Source organism: Dermochelys coriacea, chromosome 14 (genome assembly GCF_009764565.3).
Source record: "Dermochelys coriacea isolate rDerCor1 chromosome 14, rDerCor1.pri.v4, whole genome shotgun sequence".
Lineage (NCBI taxonomy): Eukaryota > Metazoa > Chordata > Testudines > Dermochelyidae > Dermochelys > Dermochelys coriacea.
Window position 1 is genome coordinate 38,877,403 of NC_050081.1, and position 15,749 is coordinate 38,893,151.

Genomic DNA, 15,749 nt, shown 5'->3' on the forward strand with positions numbered 1-15,749 from the left:
CACAGCACCATGCCAGCCCGGCCCTGCCCCCCCCAGCTCTGCCGGTGCCCCCATCCCGACCACAGCCCGGCCCTGCCCCCCACTCTGCCGGTTGCCCCCCCTCCGATCCGCAGCCCCCTGCCAGCCCGGCCCTGCCCCCCAGCTCTGCCGGTGCCCCCCCCGACCACCGCCACCCTGCCAGCCCGCCCTGCCCCCCCAGCTCTGCCGGTGCCCCCCCCTCCCTATCCACAGCACCCTGCCAGCCCGGCTCTGCCCCCCCCAGCTCTGCCGGTGCCCCCCCTCCCGACCCACAGCACCCTGCCAGCCCGGCCCTGCCCCCCCACTCTGCCGGTGCCCCCCCTCCCGATCCGCAGCCCCCTGCCAGCCCGGCCCTGCCCCCCCCAGCTCTGCCGGTGCCCCCCCTCCCGACCGCAGCCCCCTCGGCCAGCCCCGGCCCTGCCCCCCAGCTCTGCCGGTGCCCCCCCGATCCACAGCACCCCCTGCCAGCCCAGCTCTGCCCCCCCCAGCTCTGCCGGTGCCCCCCCCGACCCACAGCACCCTGCCAGCCCGGCCCTGCCCCCCCAGCTCTGCCGGTGCCCCCCCTCCCTATCCACAGCACCCTGCCAGCCCGGCTCTGCCCCCCCCAGCTCTGCCGGTGCCCCCCTCCCTATCCACAGCACCCTGCCAGCCCGGCTCTGCCCCCCCCAGCTCTGCCGGTGCCCCCCCTCCCTATCCACAGCACCCTGCCAGCCCGGCTCTGCCCCCCCCCAGCTCTGCCGGTGCCCCCCCTCCCTATCCACAGCACCCTGCCAGCCCGGCTCTGCCCCCCCCAGCTCTGCCGGTGCCCCCCCTCCCTATCCACAGCACCCTGCCAGCCCGGCTCTGCCCCCCCCAGCTCTGCCGGTGCCCCTCACTCCCGACCCACAGCCTCCTTGTAATTATTTCAGCCGGCCAGAGACTCGTGGGGGAAATTTCGTTTCCTTTATTTCTCCGTGGGTCATTAGTTCCCCTTTGATTGCAGGGTTAAGGGCCGATTCCCTCCTCCCCCGCGCCCCTGGGGCCAGGCTGGGAGTGGGGCAGGGACCCCCAGGGGTCTCAGTGCTGGCTGGGGCTGGGGAGTGGGGGGAGGTCAGAGGCTCCCGGAGAGGCTGATCTTGACCAATGAGATGCTCTCGATGGACTGATTTCGCCCCTTCTCGTAGATGAGGTAGAGGGTGGGGGGCTCCCTGGAGGTGTCCCCCGGCTCCATGACGTCCAGGGAGGAGTAGCCGCTGGGCCCCGCCCAGACCTGCAGGGGGCGCTGCCACAAGGAGGTGTCCTTGGCCCAACTCCAGCGCAGGGTCAGATTCAGGCCTGGGGGGGAGAAAAGGGGGTGAGATGCTCGGAGCCCCCATGTGCCCCCCACTCTCCTGCGCAGCTCCACCAGGCCAGGCTCCTGCCCTCCCTTGCCATGTGCCCCCCACATGCCCCATCTGCCTCATACAGGCAACCCCCTGCAGCTCACTCGCCCTCAGCTCTGCCCCCCGATCCCTCCCCCATCTCTGGCCTCCCCCGCCACGCACGGTGGGTGTCGTTGGCCGGGTTGCTGAAGAAGACCAGCCCGCCGGTCACCACGGCTCCGGCCGCCACGGCAGGGTCCACCAGGGTGGGGTCAAAGGTCACAGCCTCGGGGGGGAGGGTCTCGCCAGCGTCCCAGCTCCGGGCCACGATGCGGCAGGGGCAGTGGTAGAAGTTCTGGTTCCGGGCGTTGATCACCAGTGACCCGTCTGGCAGCTCGTAGGGCTGTGGGGAGGGTGGGCGCGGGTTAACCCGGACACCGGGTTCCTTCCACCCTGCCACCCGCTCACCACGGATGCCTGGGTCCCATCCCCTCTCCATCTGGGTACTGGGAGCTGTGGGGCATCTGTCCCGGACGCCTGGGTCCCATCCTGCTCACCTGGCACTCGTCGGGGTTGAAGTCGTGGGATAACTTGGGATGCCCGTAGGGGATCCCGCACAGGGCCCCCCCCCAAGCGCCAGGTCTCGCCGTGGTCGTCGCTCAGCAGGCAGTAAATCCCGTCCAGGTTGAGTGTCCTGTGGCCACAGACGATCAGACGCCCACTGTGGGGCTCGTAGCGTTTCTGAGGCCGTGCAAGGAGAGAGGGGGTTGAGCCACGATCCCCACCAGCCAAGATGCGGCCCCTCTGGGGTGCGGTAGGGGCTGGTTATCCAGGGACCCCACCCCCTGTGCTGACATGTGGCTGGCTCTGGGGTGGGCTATGCGGGGGGCTGGTTACCCAGGGACCCCTTGTGACGCTCTATACCTTGGGGGGAACACCTTAAACCTCCATGTCCATCTTTATAAAATGATCCTGGTGTAGCCAATGCAAAGTTTGTCATGTCGGGTGTCTTTGGAAGGCTCGTGATGCGCTGCGCATGGTGGTTACAGTCATTGTTCCAGGGAGGTTACCGGTTATAATTTCCTGTATGTAGTTATGAGGCTGAAAATGTGTCCGTGTGGCTTAAAGCCAGCCCAGGCAAAACTCCCCTGGAGCAGAGGGGCAGTTCACACCACGTCAGGGCATGGAGGGGACAAACCCAGCCCAGCCTCACAAGAACAATGGACACTGGCCTAATCAGCAACAGAAGAATGTGTGAGATCCTCGAGGGAGACACCCCCTTCCTCTGGGCAGTTTGGGAGTGCACTGAGGTCATGCTCACCTGACTCTGGGGGGTGGGGGCAAAGCCAAGAGGAAAGAAGTATCAGGGGGTCGCTGTGTTAGTTTATTAGAGCATAAGCTTTCGTGAGCTACAGCTCACGAAAGCTTATGCTCTAATAAATTTGTTAGTCTCTAAGGTGCCACAAGTACTCCTTTTCTTTTTTGCGAATACAGACTAACACGGCTGCTACTCTGAAACCTGTGTTAGTTTGTATCCACAAAAACAACAAGGAGGCTGGTGTTCAAGGATGGCTACTTTTAAACAGGTTATTGAATGCCCAGGGAGGCTGAAGTGTTCTCCTACTGGCTTTTCTACATTACCATTCCTGATGGCCGACGTGTGTGTCCATTTATTCTTTTACGTAGGGACTGTCTGGTGTGGCCAATGTACATGGCAGAGGGGCATTGCTGGCACATGATGGCATAGATCACATTGGTAGATGTGCAGGTGAACGAGCCTCTGATAGTGGGGCTGATGTGATTAGGCCCTATGATGGTGTCCCCTGAATAGATATGTGGACAGAGTTGGCAACAGGCTTTGTTGCAAGGATAGGTTCCTGGGTTAGTGGTTCTGTTGTGTGGTGCGTGGTTGCTGGTGAGTATTTGCTTCAGGTTGGGGGGCTGTCTGTAAGCAAGGACTGGTCTGTCTCCCAAGATCTGTGAGAGCGAGGGATCGTTTTCCAGGATAGGTTGTAGATCCTTGATGATGCGTTGGAGAGGTGTTAGCTGGGGGCTGTATGTGATGGCTAGTGGCGTTCTGTTATTTTCCTTGTTGGGCCCTCTCCTGTAGTAAGGATTTCTGAGGACCGTTCTCGCTCTGTCAATCTGTTTCCTCACTTCCCCAGGTGTGATTGTAGTTGTAAGAATGCTTGATAAAGATCTTGTAGGTGTTGTCTCTGTCTGAGGGTTGGAGCAAATGCGGTTGTATCTTAGGGCTTGGCTGAGCAATGGATCGTGTGATGTGTCCTGGATGGAAGCTGGAGGCATGTAGGTAAGTATAGTGGTCAGTAGGTTTCTGGTATAGGTTTAAACGTAGCCATACTTGAACAAAAAATCTTCAGAAACAGACTTCAAAGAGAACAGCAGAACTAAAATTCATTTGCAAATTTAACACCATTAATTTGGGCTTGGAACAGGGACTTGAGAGTGGCTGGCTCATTACAAAAGCAGCTTTGCCTCTCCTGGACATTGACACACTCATCTATTATTGGGAGTGTCACCGTCAACACATGGTTCTCCACTTGTGAGGGAAACTCCCTTCTCTTCCCTGTCAGTATATTTATGCCTGTATCTGTAATTTTCACTCCATGCATCCAAAAGAAGTGTTTTTTACCATCAAAAGCTTATGCCCAAATAATCTGTGGTCTTTAAGGTGCCACCTGGACCCTTGTTGTTTAGAAGGAAAGAAAGGACATGATAAAGGGAGAGTCATTTTGCCATGACTCTCTTCACCTACACCTACAGACACCCACCCCCTCCAAAGGACTGAAGCGCTGATCAAAGGGGAGCCTGCGGTGGAAGCATCTCAGTCTTGAAGGGCATTGAAAGTGTTCAGCTCAGCTAAGAATGTGTTTTGCTTTTATTCCATTAGGACCAAATCTAACTGGCTGTACTTTGACCTATGATTCACTTAAATCTCTCTTTATAGTTAATAAATCTGTTTGTTTATTCTACCGGAAACCATGCGTTTGGTTTGAAGCGTGTCAGAGACTCCCCTTGGGAGAACAAGCCTGGTACGTATCAATTTCTTTGTTAAAATTAATGAATTTATATACGCTTGCAGCATCCTGCGGGCATAACTGGCACTGCAAGACAGAGGTTCCTAGGGTCGTATCTGGGACCAGAGATATTGGCTAGTGTCATTCGTTTACAAGTAGCCTGGAGCAGCTTACATGCCAGAGGCTGTGCGTGAACAGCCCAGGAGTGGGGGTTCTCACAGCAGAGCAGGGTAAGGCTGGCTCCCAGTGTCAAGGATGGAGTGACCTAGCAGATCACTGGTCCAGATAACACCAGGGAAATGGCACACCCCTTCCCCAGCGCAAAGATGCGGCTGGCTCTGGAGTGGGACACAGCTGAAGTAGAACACCCATGACAGAAATTGGGGAGCTGCCCGAGAGCCCACCTGGATGACGAGCCCAGGCCCCGGGGCAAACCTGTCCAGGCCAATCTCCTGGGAGAGGTTGCGGGGCGGGCTCCAGGACAAGCCGTAGTCCCGGCTGCGAATGAGCATGGTGCTGGAGATGGCAAGGGCTGCGGCTGGTGGATGCAGAGCGCGTAAGACAGGAACACGGAACCGTTCACACCGGTCCACAGGCCACGGCCCCCAGGTTCAGCCCATCCACCTGCGTCCCGTCATCCACGATGACCGAGCTGGGGGACCATGTCCGCGCCTGGGCGAGAGAGACAGCTCTGCCGGTGCCCCCTCACTCCAAACCCCCAGACCCCCAGTGCCCCTCACACCCCGACCTGCAGCCCCCTGAACTCCCCCTGCTCCACCGGTGCCCCTCAACTCCCGACCCGCAAGCCCCACTCTCTCTCTCTGCACACACCTCCATCAGTGGAGCGCCGCAGGGCGATGAATTTGGCCCCCGAGTCCGAAGGGGATGATTTCCGGGCTTCAGCGAAGGCCAGAAGAGAGCCACGGCGGTGTCGCCGCGAGAGGGGGACCCTGTACGTATCCACCTCCCCGATCTCCCGGCCACTCACCCACAGCAGCTGCTCCAAGGTGATCAGAGGACGTGCCTGCCCAGAGCAACATGGGCCAAAGAGTTACAGGCTCCTGGGGCAGTCCAGGGCTGCCCCACTGCCCCAGGGCAGCGTTAGGGGCCTGGGCTGCAGGGGGGCGGGGTGGGGGGCAGTGGGGTCTCCCCTGGCAGTCAGGGCTGGCCCTGTGCCCCACGGCAGAACAGAGGCCCCCCATTACAGGGAATGGGGAAGTCTCAGTTTCCAGTCCCCAACACAGGACAACACGTGGTGGGGGCGGGAGGCTGGGACACGGAACCGGGGGCCGTACCTGGGCGGGGCGTACCTGGACCGGACCTTGTGGCACCTTGGAGACTAAGGAATTTATCTGGGCACAAGCTTTCGTGGGCAAATCAACGTGTTTGTCGCTAAGGTGCCCCAAGGACTCCTGGTTGTTTTTGCTGATACAGACTAACCCGGCTCCCACTCTGACACCTGGGCGGGATGGGGGGTACCGAAGGGCTGTACCCGGCTGTGGGGGTCAGGTGCGGCGGCACCTGGTGGCAGTACCTGGGTGTGTGTGTGTGTGGGGGGGCAGCTACTGGGGGGGAGAACTAGGTGGTGGGGCCACAGGGGCCATACCTGGTCTGGGGCCACTGGGGGGGCTGTACCTGGGTGGAGGCTACCGAGATCCAGGGAGGACAGTAGGGGGCAGCTCTACCCAATGTTTGGGGAGCTGGGGGGTGATGAGGTCCCGGGGGCCCTACCTGGGTGGGGGCTGCACCCAGGTGATGGGGGGCAGAGGGGGGAAACGGGGCTGTATGGGGCAGGCACAGGAGCTGGAGGGATTGGTCAGAGGAGGCTGTACACGGGGAGCAGGGCAGGTGGCGATGAAGCCAGGTGCAATCCTGGGGGGCACAAAGGTTGATCGGGGGCCAGGGGGGCTCGATTCCGGGGAGACAGAAGGGGGCCAATCCCGGGGGGGCAGAGGAGGAACGCAAGGGGACTGATGGGGGGAGACAGAGGGGGGCCTATCCGGGGGGGCCTGGAGGGGAGCGCAGGGGCTGATGGGGGTCAGAGGGAGGCCGATCCCAGGGTGGGGGTGAGGGGGAGCGCAGGGGTTGATGGGGGGGGTCAGAGAGGGGCCGATCCAGGGGGGGCTGAGGGGGGCGCAGAGAGGGGCCCGATCCCGGGGGGGTCAGAGGGGGACACGTACTTGCTCCGCGGATCCCGTCCAGGCCTCGGCGGCGGGCAGCGCCCGGGCCCCGCAGAGCCCCAGCAGCAGCAGCCCCGCGAGGGGCAGGGCCCGGGGGCGCACCATGGCCCGTGGGTCGCGGCCCCCTTTAAACCCGCCGCCGCCCGGCTGCGCCGCTGCTTACACTGTAGCACCCGGGTGGGGGGTGTCACATGACTCAAAGCCGGGGCACGTGATTGGCTGAGGGGACCTCCCCAGATACAGGACTCATGTGCCTCCACAGTAGGTCACATGACTGAGCTCTGGCCCCGCCCATCTCCGCTCCCTTAAAGGGAAAGCGCCCATCAAAACTTCCTGGCTCTGGGAGGGGAGCGGGGCCTAGTGGGTTAGAGCGGGGGGGGGGGGGGGGCTGGGAGTCAGGACTCCTGGGTTCTCTCCCAGGCTCTGGGAGGAGAGAGGCTGATTCAGTACAGGGATCTCTGCTGCTGCAATTGCCTACCCCCAAGACTAGGGGGATACTGTACCTCATACCTGGCCCTGGCTCCCCCACCCTCCTTCACAAACCATTCATTTCTAACTGCTAGGGGGCCTGCCCCTCGGCCCATGCACCAGCCCAGGATGGGCAGGGACGCGGCCGCAGGGAAACAGGGACCCCAGGAGGCTGGGGAAGCAGAGAAACCCCCATTTATTACCCTCCACGGCCTCTTCCGCTGAACCGCAGCCAGGGTGTGGCTCAAATCTCACTGTATCTCCCCCCAAGTCCCACGGGCCAGGCCCCGGATTTTATCCCACCTCCCCAAGTGCAACCTTGATCCACAAAATAATTAAACCGCCTAGACCCACAGTCACTGCAGGGGCCCTAGAGGGGCTGAGCACCGCTGCATGATGGGAAACCCAGTCCCCACGGCAGGCAGCCAAGGTGAGCCCCTTCCGCCCCCAAGCGTCAGTCAGTCCTTGGCACTGATCTCCCGGAGCTCCTCAGGTTAGGAGTCAGCCAATCGCAGCAGGGTCCCAGGAAGTGCTGGGATGCTGGGAGAATCAGAGAGAGGTTGTTAGCTTAGATCCAGTCGCTGGGACAACAGGGACGGAGCAGGACTCTGGGTTCCCTCCCAGCTCTGGGAGGGGAGTAGGGTGACCAGATAGCAACTGTGAAAAAACGGGACAGAGGGTGGGGGGTAATAGGCACCTATATAAAAAAGTCCCCAAAAATAGGACTGTCCCCTATAAAAACGGGAAATCTGTTCACCCTAGAGGGAAGTGAGAGCTGGGGGTCAGAGCCGGGGGGCTGGGAGCCAGGACTCCTGGGTTCTCTCCTGGTTCGGTGTGGGGGACGGGACGTACCAGTCGACAGCTGGGCCCCGATAAGGTCATGGACGTGATATGGAAGCCCCAGTTTCACGGTGCTGGGAGCCCGGCGGCCCTGCAGATCAGACAGCAAAATCTCCTTGTACTTGGCCTTCTGGATCATCCCCAGCACGGCCTTGCGTCCTGCCCGGGGAGAGAGAGAACTCAGTCATACAATCATAGAATATCAGGACCGCAGGAGTCAACTAGTCCAATCCCCTGCTCAAAGCAGGACCCATCCCCAATTTTTACCCCAGATCCCTAAATGGCCCCCTCAAGGATTGAACTCACAACCCTGGGTTTAGCAGGCCCATGCTCAAATCACTGAGCTATCCCTCTGTCAGCCTTTTCCCTCTAGGGGGCGCTGGCTCTGACCCGGCTCGAGGGCGGGGGCTGGCGTGTCCCACACAAACCTTTGATGAAGCATTTAACGAAGCGCCCGGCTCCAGGCACGGCTAGCCACCAGCTGCCAGCGTCACGGACGGTCAGGACCCCGGCATTTACCAGCTGCCTGGGAGAGGGGACAGGAGAAGAGACCTGTCACCTCAATGTCCTTCACTCCAGAGACCCTCGCCCGGCACCAGGTTGCAGCCCCTCTGGGGAGGGGCACTGGGGCTGGTTACCCAGGGACCTGGCACCGGGCACTGCCCCTTTGGGGTGGGATGCGGGGATCGTTATGCAGGTTATGCACAGAGATGCGGCCCCTCTGGGGTGGGGAAAGCAGCATAGAACACCAAGCGGGCGCAAGGGTGGGAAGGGAAGGGGAACGTGTCTGAAACAGGGCCCAGGAAGGCCACATGGGCCCAGCCCACCCCCACGCTCCCAGCCACCCACGTAATGTCCGGGTCCCGGAAGCCAAAGTCCCTCTGCATGCGGCCATTGTCGTAGCTGAGTTCAAGACAGGTGGCGAATGCCGTCTCCAAGAACTGGCGCACCGTCCCGGCGTGCTCCTTCCCTGCCACAGACTGCAGCACCTGGGCGGAGATGGGGGGGGGCCTGTCACCACCAGCCAGCACCCCCAGAGGCTGCGGAGACCCTCCTCCAACTGCCGGAGGCCTCAGCAGCCCTGCTGGGGGGGGGACAGAGACCCACCTTGGCCATGTAGTCCTGGGTGAATGCCACCCCGAAGACGTCAGAGTCAAATCCTAGCTGGAAGAGCCGGATCAGCCCCTCGTCCTTCAGCTGGCTCTGCACGGGGAAACAGTTACGAGGGGGGTGACATTGCACCCTATAATGCTTTATAGAAAATATGCTTAGGAATATAAATATGACATAACTGGAATATGTTTTATGCTACATATGCCATGCAAGGTTATGGTCTTCTGCATGTATTCATCCTATTTTTCTGAATGTATCGTTCTTGTATCTGAAACTAGAAATATGAAACATAATGCTGAAGTCCTAATGTAATTATGTAGTGTGGGCCATTAATGGTGGTTTGGAATCTTGATGGCTCCCATTAACTAGGACAATTATCTGTAGATGGCTCTTGTTACTTGCAAGCCTTCCTGTGAGTCAGGCCAGGAAGAATGAAGGTTTGGGGTATCCAGGACATGGGACCATGTCACCTGGTACTGGAATCCATCTTTTAACCTGGGCTTTGCCATTTAGAAGGAGGGTGGGAACCCAAAGAGACAAAAGACTCCCACCTTGTGCCAAAGCTATATAAGGGATGGAACAGAACAAGGGGGCTGCAGTCATGAAAAATCCCCTAGCTACCACCTGAACTGGAACAAGGACTGTCCCAGGGGAAAGGATGGGCCCAGACTAGAAAGGAGTCTAGTCTGTGAAAGAAGTTTATTGGAAAATGTGTGGGGATGAGATTTACCTGCATGTAGTTTCCTACTATATTAGGCTTAGACTTGGGTGTTTTATTGTATTTTGCTTGATAATTTACTTTGTTCTGTCTATTACTTGAAACCACTTAAATCCTACTTTTTGTTTTAATAAATCACTTTTTACTTATTAATTAACCCAGAGCAAGTATTAATTCTTGGGGAGCAAACAGCTTGGCATATCTCTCTATCAGTGTTATAGAGGGCAGACAATTTATGAGTTTACCCTGTATAAGCTTTATACAGAGTAAAACGGATTTATTTGGGGTTTGGACCCCATTGGGAGCTGGAGACAGGAGCACTTCTTAAGCTGTTTTCAGTTAAGTCTGCAAGTCTTTTAAGTCTTTTGAGGATGTGGTTCAGACCCTGGGTCTGTGTTGCACCAGGCTGGTGTGTCTGGCTCAACAAGGCAGGGTTCTGGAGTCCCAAGCTGTCAGGGAAAATGGGCTCAGAGGTAGTCCCAGCACATCAGGTGGCCATCTCAAGGGGGTTTCTGTGAACCAAGCCATCACAGGGGGGCAGCCTGGGCTGAAGGGGCCCCTGGGTATGATGGGGGTGGGGTGGGGGGCTCTTACCAGCTGCCTGTCCACGGCCGTGCGATCCCTCACCAGGCTGTAGAGCTGGTGCTTCAGGACGAGGGGGGGGAGCGCGTCCTCGAACAGCTGGCGAGGGAAGAGAGAGGCGAGATACCGGAGAGCCGACTCCACCGCCCCGGGGCCCTCTGCCAACCAACAGCACAAAATCAGCTGGGAGAGAACCCAGGCGTCCGGGCGTCCCCCGCCCCCGACCCTCCAGCCCCCACTCCCTATCCAGAGCCGGCGGAGAACCCAGGCGTCCGGGCGTCCCCCGCCCCCGACCCTCCAGCCCCCACTCCCCGCCCAGAGCCGGCGGAGAACCCAGGCGTCCGGGCGCCCCGCCCCCGTTACCCGGTGTGTCCGGCTGTCGCGTCCCCGGGGTCGGTCCCGGCTGCAGGCGCCGCTTCTTGGCCTTCAGGGCGTCGGAGATCAGCTGGCGGCGGCGCTCCATGGGGCTGGGGGGGAGGGGGGAGGGGGGGGTCAGCAGAGAGGGAGCCCCCCCGTTGGCGTCCATCCCAGTCGCCCCCCCCGCCAGACCCCCCTCAGCCGGTCCTTCCTCCCCTCCCCGCCGCCCCCGTCCCTGACTGATGACGTCAGCGCCCCTCTCCTCACTGACTCTGCGCGAGGCTCCGGGATCCAAGCGCCTCTTCCGGGCGCGGTCCAATGACGTCACGGAGCGAGCCCCCGCCCCGCCCCGTCGCTCCCCGATGACGTGAAGCGTAAGCGCGGGGGTCAAAGGTCACGGGAGAGGGACGGGAGGGAAAGTGATCGGGCGTCGGGGTGAAAGGTCAGAGGGTGGAAGGGGTCCCGGGGGGGCGGCCAGGGCTGGGATCGGGGGCTGCAGCGGAAATACCTCCCAGGGGGCTTGGGAGGGGTGCTGGTGGGGGAGGGGGCCCCCCCGGGGAGTGAGGGGGGCTGCGGGGAGGGGCCCTCCCGGGAGTGTGTGGGGAAATACTGCCCCCCCTGGGGAGTGGGGGGGGGCTGGCGGGGGAGGGGGCCCCCCGAGGAGTGAGGGGGGCTGGCAGGGGAAGGGAGCCCCCTGGGGAGTGTGTGTGCGGAAATCTGTCCCCCGGGGACTGGGGAGGGGGGCTGGCGGGGGAGGAGCCCCCTGGGGAGTGTGTGTGCGGAAATCTGCCCCCCGGGGAGTGGGGAGGGGGCCCCCCGGGGAATGGGGAGGGGGGCTGGCAGGGGAAGGGAGCCCCCGGGGGGGCGTATCTCAGCCGAGCTCCCCGTTCTCACCTCCCTCTCACTGTTCCAGGCCGCCATGGAGCCTGGCGCCCGCCCGGCCAAGCGCAGCAGCGGAGCCGCCGAGGCCCCCGTGGAGCCGGGGGGCTCCCCCAAGCGCGGCCGCTGGGCCTCCCCGACCCTGCCCACGGAGCCGGCCCTCTACGACGAGCCCTTCCCCTTCTACCGCCGGCCAGCCGAGGAGGGACGCTTCTCCCTGGATGCCCAGCGGTGCTACCACCCCGACGCCCGCCAGCTGCGCTACTTCGCCCCTCCCCGCACCGAGCGCCCCGAGCCTGCCTTCGACCTGCGGCATGGCTACCGTGACCTCTACGTGCGGCGGGACGAGGGCCGGCGCGAGGGGCTGGAGCACCTCCTGCAGTGGGTAACCGGGAACCGGGACCGGCTGCGGGCCCAGGGCGATGCCGCGGGGTGAGCAAGGGGCAGGCCGAGAGCCCCGGCCAGCAGGGGGTGCTGGGGGGGCTCCCCGCTGACCTCGGGGGTGAGTCCTCCAAGGGGAACTGCCGGTGGCCACTGCTGATCTGGGGAAGCTCTGGAGTGAATGGGGTCCTCCAGGCTGGCAGGGGGTGCTATGGGACTCCTGCCTGCCTAGGGGCAACATTGTGTATGGGGGGGGGGGGGGGGGGGGGGGGGGGGGGGGTGGGACCGGCAGGGGGTGTTGTGGCTTAATAGGGTCCTCCCAGGCAGGAGGGGTCACTGTGAAGCCAGCGTATGAGCAGAGGGAGATGGGGGCCTGGGAGCGGGTGGGTAGACCCCCACCCCTTCCTGCATGGAGTGGCGTGGGCTGTCCCCCTGTTCTGGGTTGGCTGGAGGAGGGGTCAGCATAGAGGGGTTCAGCACAAAGGGAGTCCCTGGCTGAGGTCCATCGTTGTCCTTCCCCCCCCCCCGTCCCTGCCAGATTCCCCTCCCCCTCCCTCCTCCCACAGCCAGATCCCCCTCCCCCTCCAATCCCTGCACACAGGCTCTGGGGGTTCAGGAGCATGAGGTGGGGCTGCAGGTCTGAATACCTGAGTCTGCTGACAGCCTGATACCATAGGGCTCAGATGGCCGCTTTCAGCTCAGCGGAGAACTGTTAACTCTGAAACCTACCGATTTTGTATGTGGCGATGCCACCCCTTGTGTCCCCTCCAAGGCCCCGTGAACGCAGATTTCGTGACCTGGCGGGGCACCTTACCAAGGTACTGACGACACCCTACGAGAGCCAGGAGGGCTGGCTGCTGGCCGTCAGCCTCTTCCGGGGCACGCTGTACGTGAGTGAGGTGGAGACGCCGGCGGCCCGGCAGCAGCGGGAGCAGCGCTCTGACATGCTGCAGGAGCTGGCCTACATGGGCTACAAGTTCGAGCGCTACATGTGTGCGGGTAAATAGAACCCTGGAGTCCTGGCTCCCAATCCCCCCTTCCCGTCTGCTACTCAGAGAATCCAGGCTTCCTAGTTCCCAGCTCCCCCTGCTCTAACCCTAAGGCCCCCTCCACTCCCAGAGCTGGGGAGAGGACCCAGGCGTCCTGGGTCCCAGTCCCCATGCTCTGACCCACTAGCTCCCCCTCCCATCTCTGTGCGGGGGAGATCCCCGGTGTCCTGGCTCCTAGCTTCCCCTGCACTAACCACTAACCTGCAACCCCCCAGAGCTGGGGAGAGAACCCAGGCATCCTGTGCCTGTCCCCCCAGACACCCGGATGGGAGCCCAGACCCCACGGGGGTGGTGAACACCAACGAGGCATTCTGCACGGTGGTGCGCACACGGCTGGGCTCCCACTCGCTGCTCTTCGCCGGGGAGGTGGACTGCATCGACCCCGCGGGGCCTGGCCGAGCCCCTGCCTGCTACGTGGAGCTCAAGACATGCAAGGAGCTGCACAGCCCCGCTCAGCGCAGGAGCTTTACAGGTGAGAGCACCCTCTAGCTCCACCCAAGGAACACCCCAGCCTAGTGCAGCCCTGGGTGTATGTTCCCTACGTGGCCAGGCTGGTTGGGGGTGCTCAGCTCTGTATTTCCTGCATGGGTGGGGGTGGCTCGGAGGCTGCGGGGGGAGGGAGCTAGTGACCCAGGCTGATCCCCTCCCTACCCCCCAGGTACAAGTGATCAAGTGGTGGGCGCAGACTTCCTCCCTGGCGTTCCCGCATTGTGGCAGGCTTCCGTGCCCCCGACGGCTCTGTGGCTGCCTGGAGACCTTTGAGACCATGAAGATCTTCCAGCTGATACGGGTGAGCTGCCCCCCCATCCTCTCCAGCCCCCCACTACCCCTCTAACTGCTGTAGGTCCCCCATCCCCCCCATCTGTCACTGGGCCCCTCAGCCCTCCCTACCCCCCATTTCTCTCCCACCATGGGCCCCTCCAGTCCCCATGCGTCAGGCCAGCCCTGCCTCTCCCTCCTCTACTAGATTCTAGCGCCCCCAGCAGTGATTTGAAGCTGGTCCCTGCCCCCCAAACAGGGCGACCGAGGCTGCTGGAAGCCGGCCGTGTGCATGAACTTCTGCGAGGGTTTCCTGGCCTTCCTCAAGAAGGTGGTGACGGAGGACGATCCCCAGTGAGTAGAAGAGAATGTGGGAGCCCCGACTCTCAGTGTGCTCTCCCCTAGACCTGGGCTTCTCAATGGGGGAGCCACAAGCAGGTGTCAAGGGTCGGCAAAGCATGACTGGCATTAGACTTCTAGCGGGGGGGGGGGGTACTCACAGAAAAGGGTTGAGAACCCCTGGACTAGACCCCACTCCCTTCCTAGAGCTTGGATTCGAACCCAGGAGTCCTGGCTCCTGGCCCCCCCACTCTAACCCCTAGACCCCACTCCTCTCTCTGAGCTGGAGAGAGAGCCAGCAGTCCTGGCTCCTTGCTACCCCCCTGCCCCTCTAACCACTAGATCCCACTCCCTTCCCAGAGGCAGGGAGAGAACCCTGGAGTCCTGGGTCCAGGCCCCCCCACTATCACCCCCCTACCTTCTCTCCCCAGACTCGTGCACCTCTTTGCCTGGGAGCCCGGCCAGCCTGTGTCCTACACCCAGCACCGGGGCGCAGAACACGTCTTCCTACCCGCCTGGTACGTGGAGACCATGAGCGGAGGAAAGAAGCTGGACTGAGCCGCCTGGGGGGAGGGGGGGGAGTGGGATATGGGGCAGGGTACTAATAAACCATGTGAGGGTCAGGGCTGCGTGACTGCTATGTTCATTTGTCCAGGGGCATCTGGCCCCCAGGGGTGTGTGGAAGGTCATGACCCCCGCTCTGGGAAAGGGTGAGAGGTCAGGCTGCGGCCTTTGAGCAACATGGGTGGATGGCAGGATTGGCTGCCCCCAAGCAACAGGGAAAGGTTGACCCCTCTGTAAGGTGAAGGGGAGGAGTCTGACCTTTGGCCCCTGTGGGGCACCCAGGGAGGTCATGACTTGGCAGCTAAGGGTAACAGGGGGAACCTGCCCCCCTCTAGGTCACAAGCTGCCAGGGGGCCCCCAGCCATGGGCAGCTGCTGGGACAGCCTGACCTTTGATTTTGGCAACCCCCCCAGAGGCTGAAGCCACACTCTAGGGGCAGGTTACTGGGGGTGGAGCTACAGGCTCCACCCTCCTCTGGGAGAGCCCCGCCCCCTCGGGAAGGGAGAGAGCTGCTCCTACTGCACTTGGGGTAGGAGTGGCCCCTGGGCTGGGGGCAGGAGTGGCCCAGCAGCGAGAATGATCCTGCCTGGCTGTGCAGGGCCCAGTGGGCAGCTGGAACAAGTCAAGGGGGGGGCTGTAGGGGACCTGAGAGGTGCCCCCTTAGCTGTAATGGAACAGTCCATCTCACAGCTACTCCCTCCTGCCATGGTCACATGGGCATTGTGCTCCCCTCTTGCAATAGGACATTCCATCGCCAAGGGAACTCTGCTCCCCCTTTGTGGGGTATTCATGGACTGAACCAGTTACTGACACAAGCAGAGGTAGATCCATATTTGGACCAGCCCACCTGGGCTGGCGGGGGGGGGAAGGAGGGGCATGGACCAGCCCACCTGTGCTGGACAGGGGGAGGGGGAGAAAAGGTGGTTGGTGTCTCTCACTACCAAACTGCAGCAGAAAGACCCTCAGCGCAGTGGGCACAAGACTCCGGGGTTGCTCCTGGCTGGTGTGGGGGTGTCACATGCCCAGGACAGGGCCCCCTGAATGCCCTCCAGGAGCAGCTGGGACATGAGACTGGGGCATGGGGGGCACTGACCCCAACAGAGAAGCTATCCCCCCATAGCTCC

At 61.8% G+C, this 15,749-nt stretch overlaps 3 protein-coding genes across 3 annotated transcripts; 1 reads left to right on the forward strand and 2 right to left on the reverse strand.

Annotated features, from left to right (window-relative positions):
* Nucleotides 1–941: 941 nt before the first annotated feature.
* NEU1 (neuraminidase 1) lies at nucleotides 942–6,781 on the reverse strand. Its single transcript, XM_043497263.1, is given in 9 exon segments — nucleotides 942–1,332; nucleotides 1,542–1,761; nucleotides 1,916–1,987; nucleotides 1,989–2,099; nucleotides 4,801–4,923; nucleotides 4,926–4,985; nucleotides 4,988–5,068; nucleotides 5,226–5,420; nucleotides 6,577–6,781. Coding segments are annotated over 9 exon segments (1,191 nt in total). The 5' UTR covers nucleotides 6,682–6,781; the 3' UTR covers nucleotides 942–1,108.
* A 442-nt stretch (nucleotides 6,782–7,223) lies between these two features.
* STK19 (serine/threonine kinase 19) lies at nucleotides 7,224–11,060 on the reverse strand. The gene is made up of 8 exons (XM_043497248.1): nucleotides 10,922–11,060; nucleotides 10,661–10,764; nucleotides 10,310–10,455; nucleotides 8,992–9,087; nucleotides 8,734–8,873; nucleotides 8,313–8,410; nucleotides 7,897–8,043; nucleotides 7,224–7,584 (listed from the first exon to the last, which is right to left on the reverse strand). Exons 2-8 carry the CDS (start codon nucleotides 10,758–10,760, stop codon nucleotides 7,499–7,501), a joined length of 813 nt encoding a protein of 270 aa, XP_043353183.1. The 5' UTR covers nucleotides 10,761–10,764; nucleotides 10,922–11,060; the 3' UTR covers nucleotides 7,224–7,498.
* On the forward strand, nucleotides 10,984–14,665 carry DXO (decapping exoribonuclease). The gene is given in 10 exon segments (XM_043497490.1): nucleotides 10,984–11,096; nucleotides 11,568–11,966; nucleotides 12,578–12,713; nucleotides 12,716–12,916; nucleotides 13,223–13,435; nucleotides 13,629–13,668; nucleotides 13,670–13,707; nucleotides 13,710–13,753; nucleotides 13,982–14,076; nucleotides 14,493–14,665. Coding segments are annotated over 9 exon segments (1,287 nt in total). The 5' UTR covers nucleotides 10,984–11,096; nucleotides 11,568–11,573; the 3' UTR covers nucleotides 14,620–14,665.
* The last annotated feature ends 1,084 nt before the right edge of the window (nucleotides 14,666–15,749 follow it).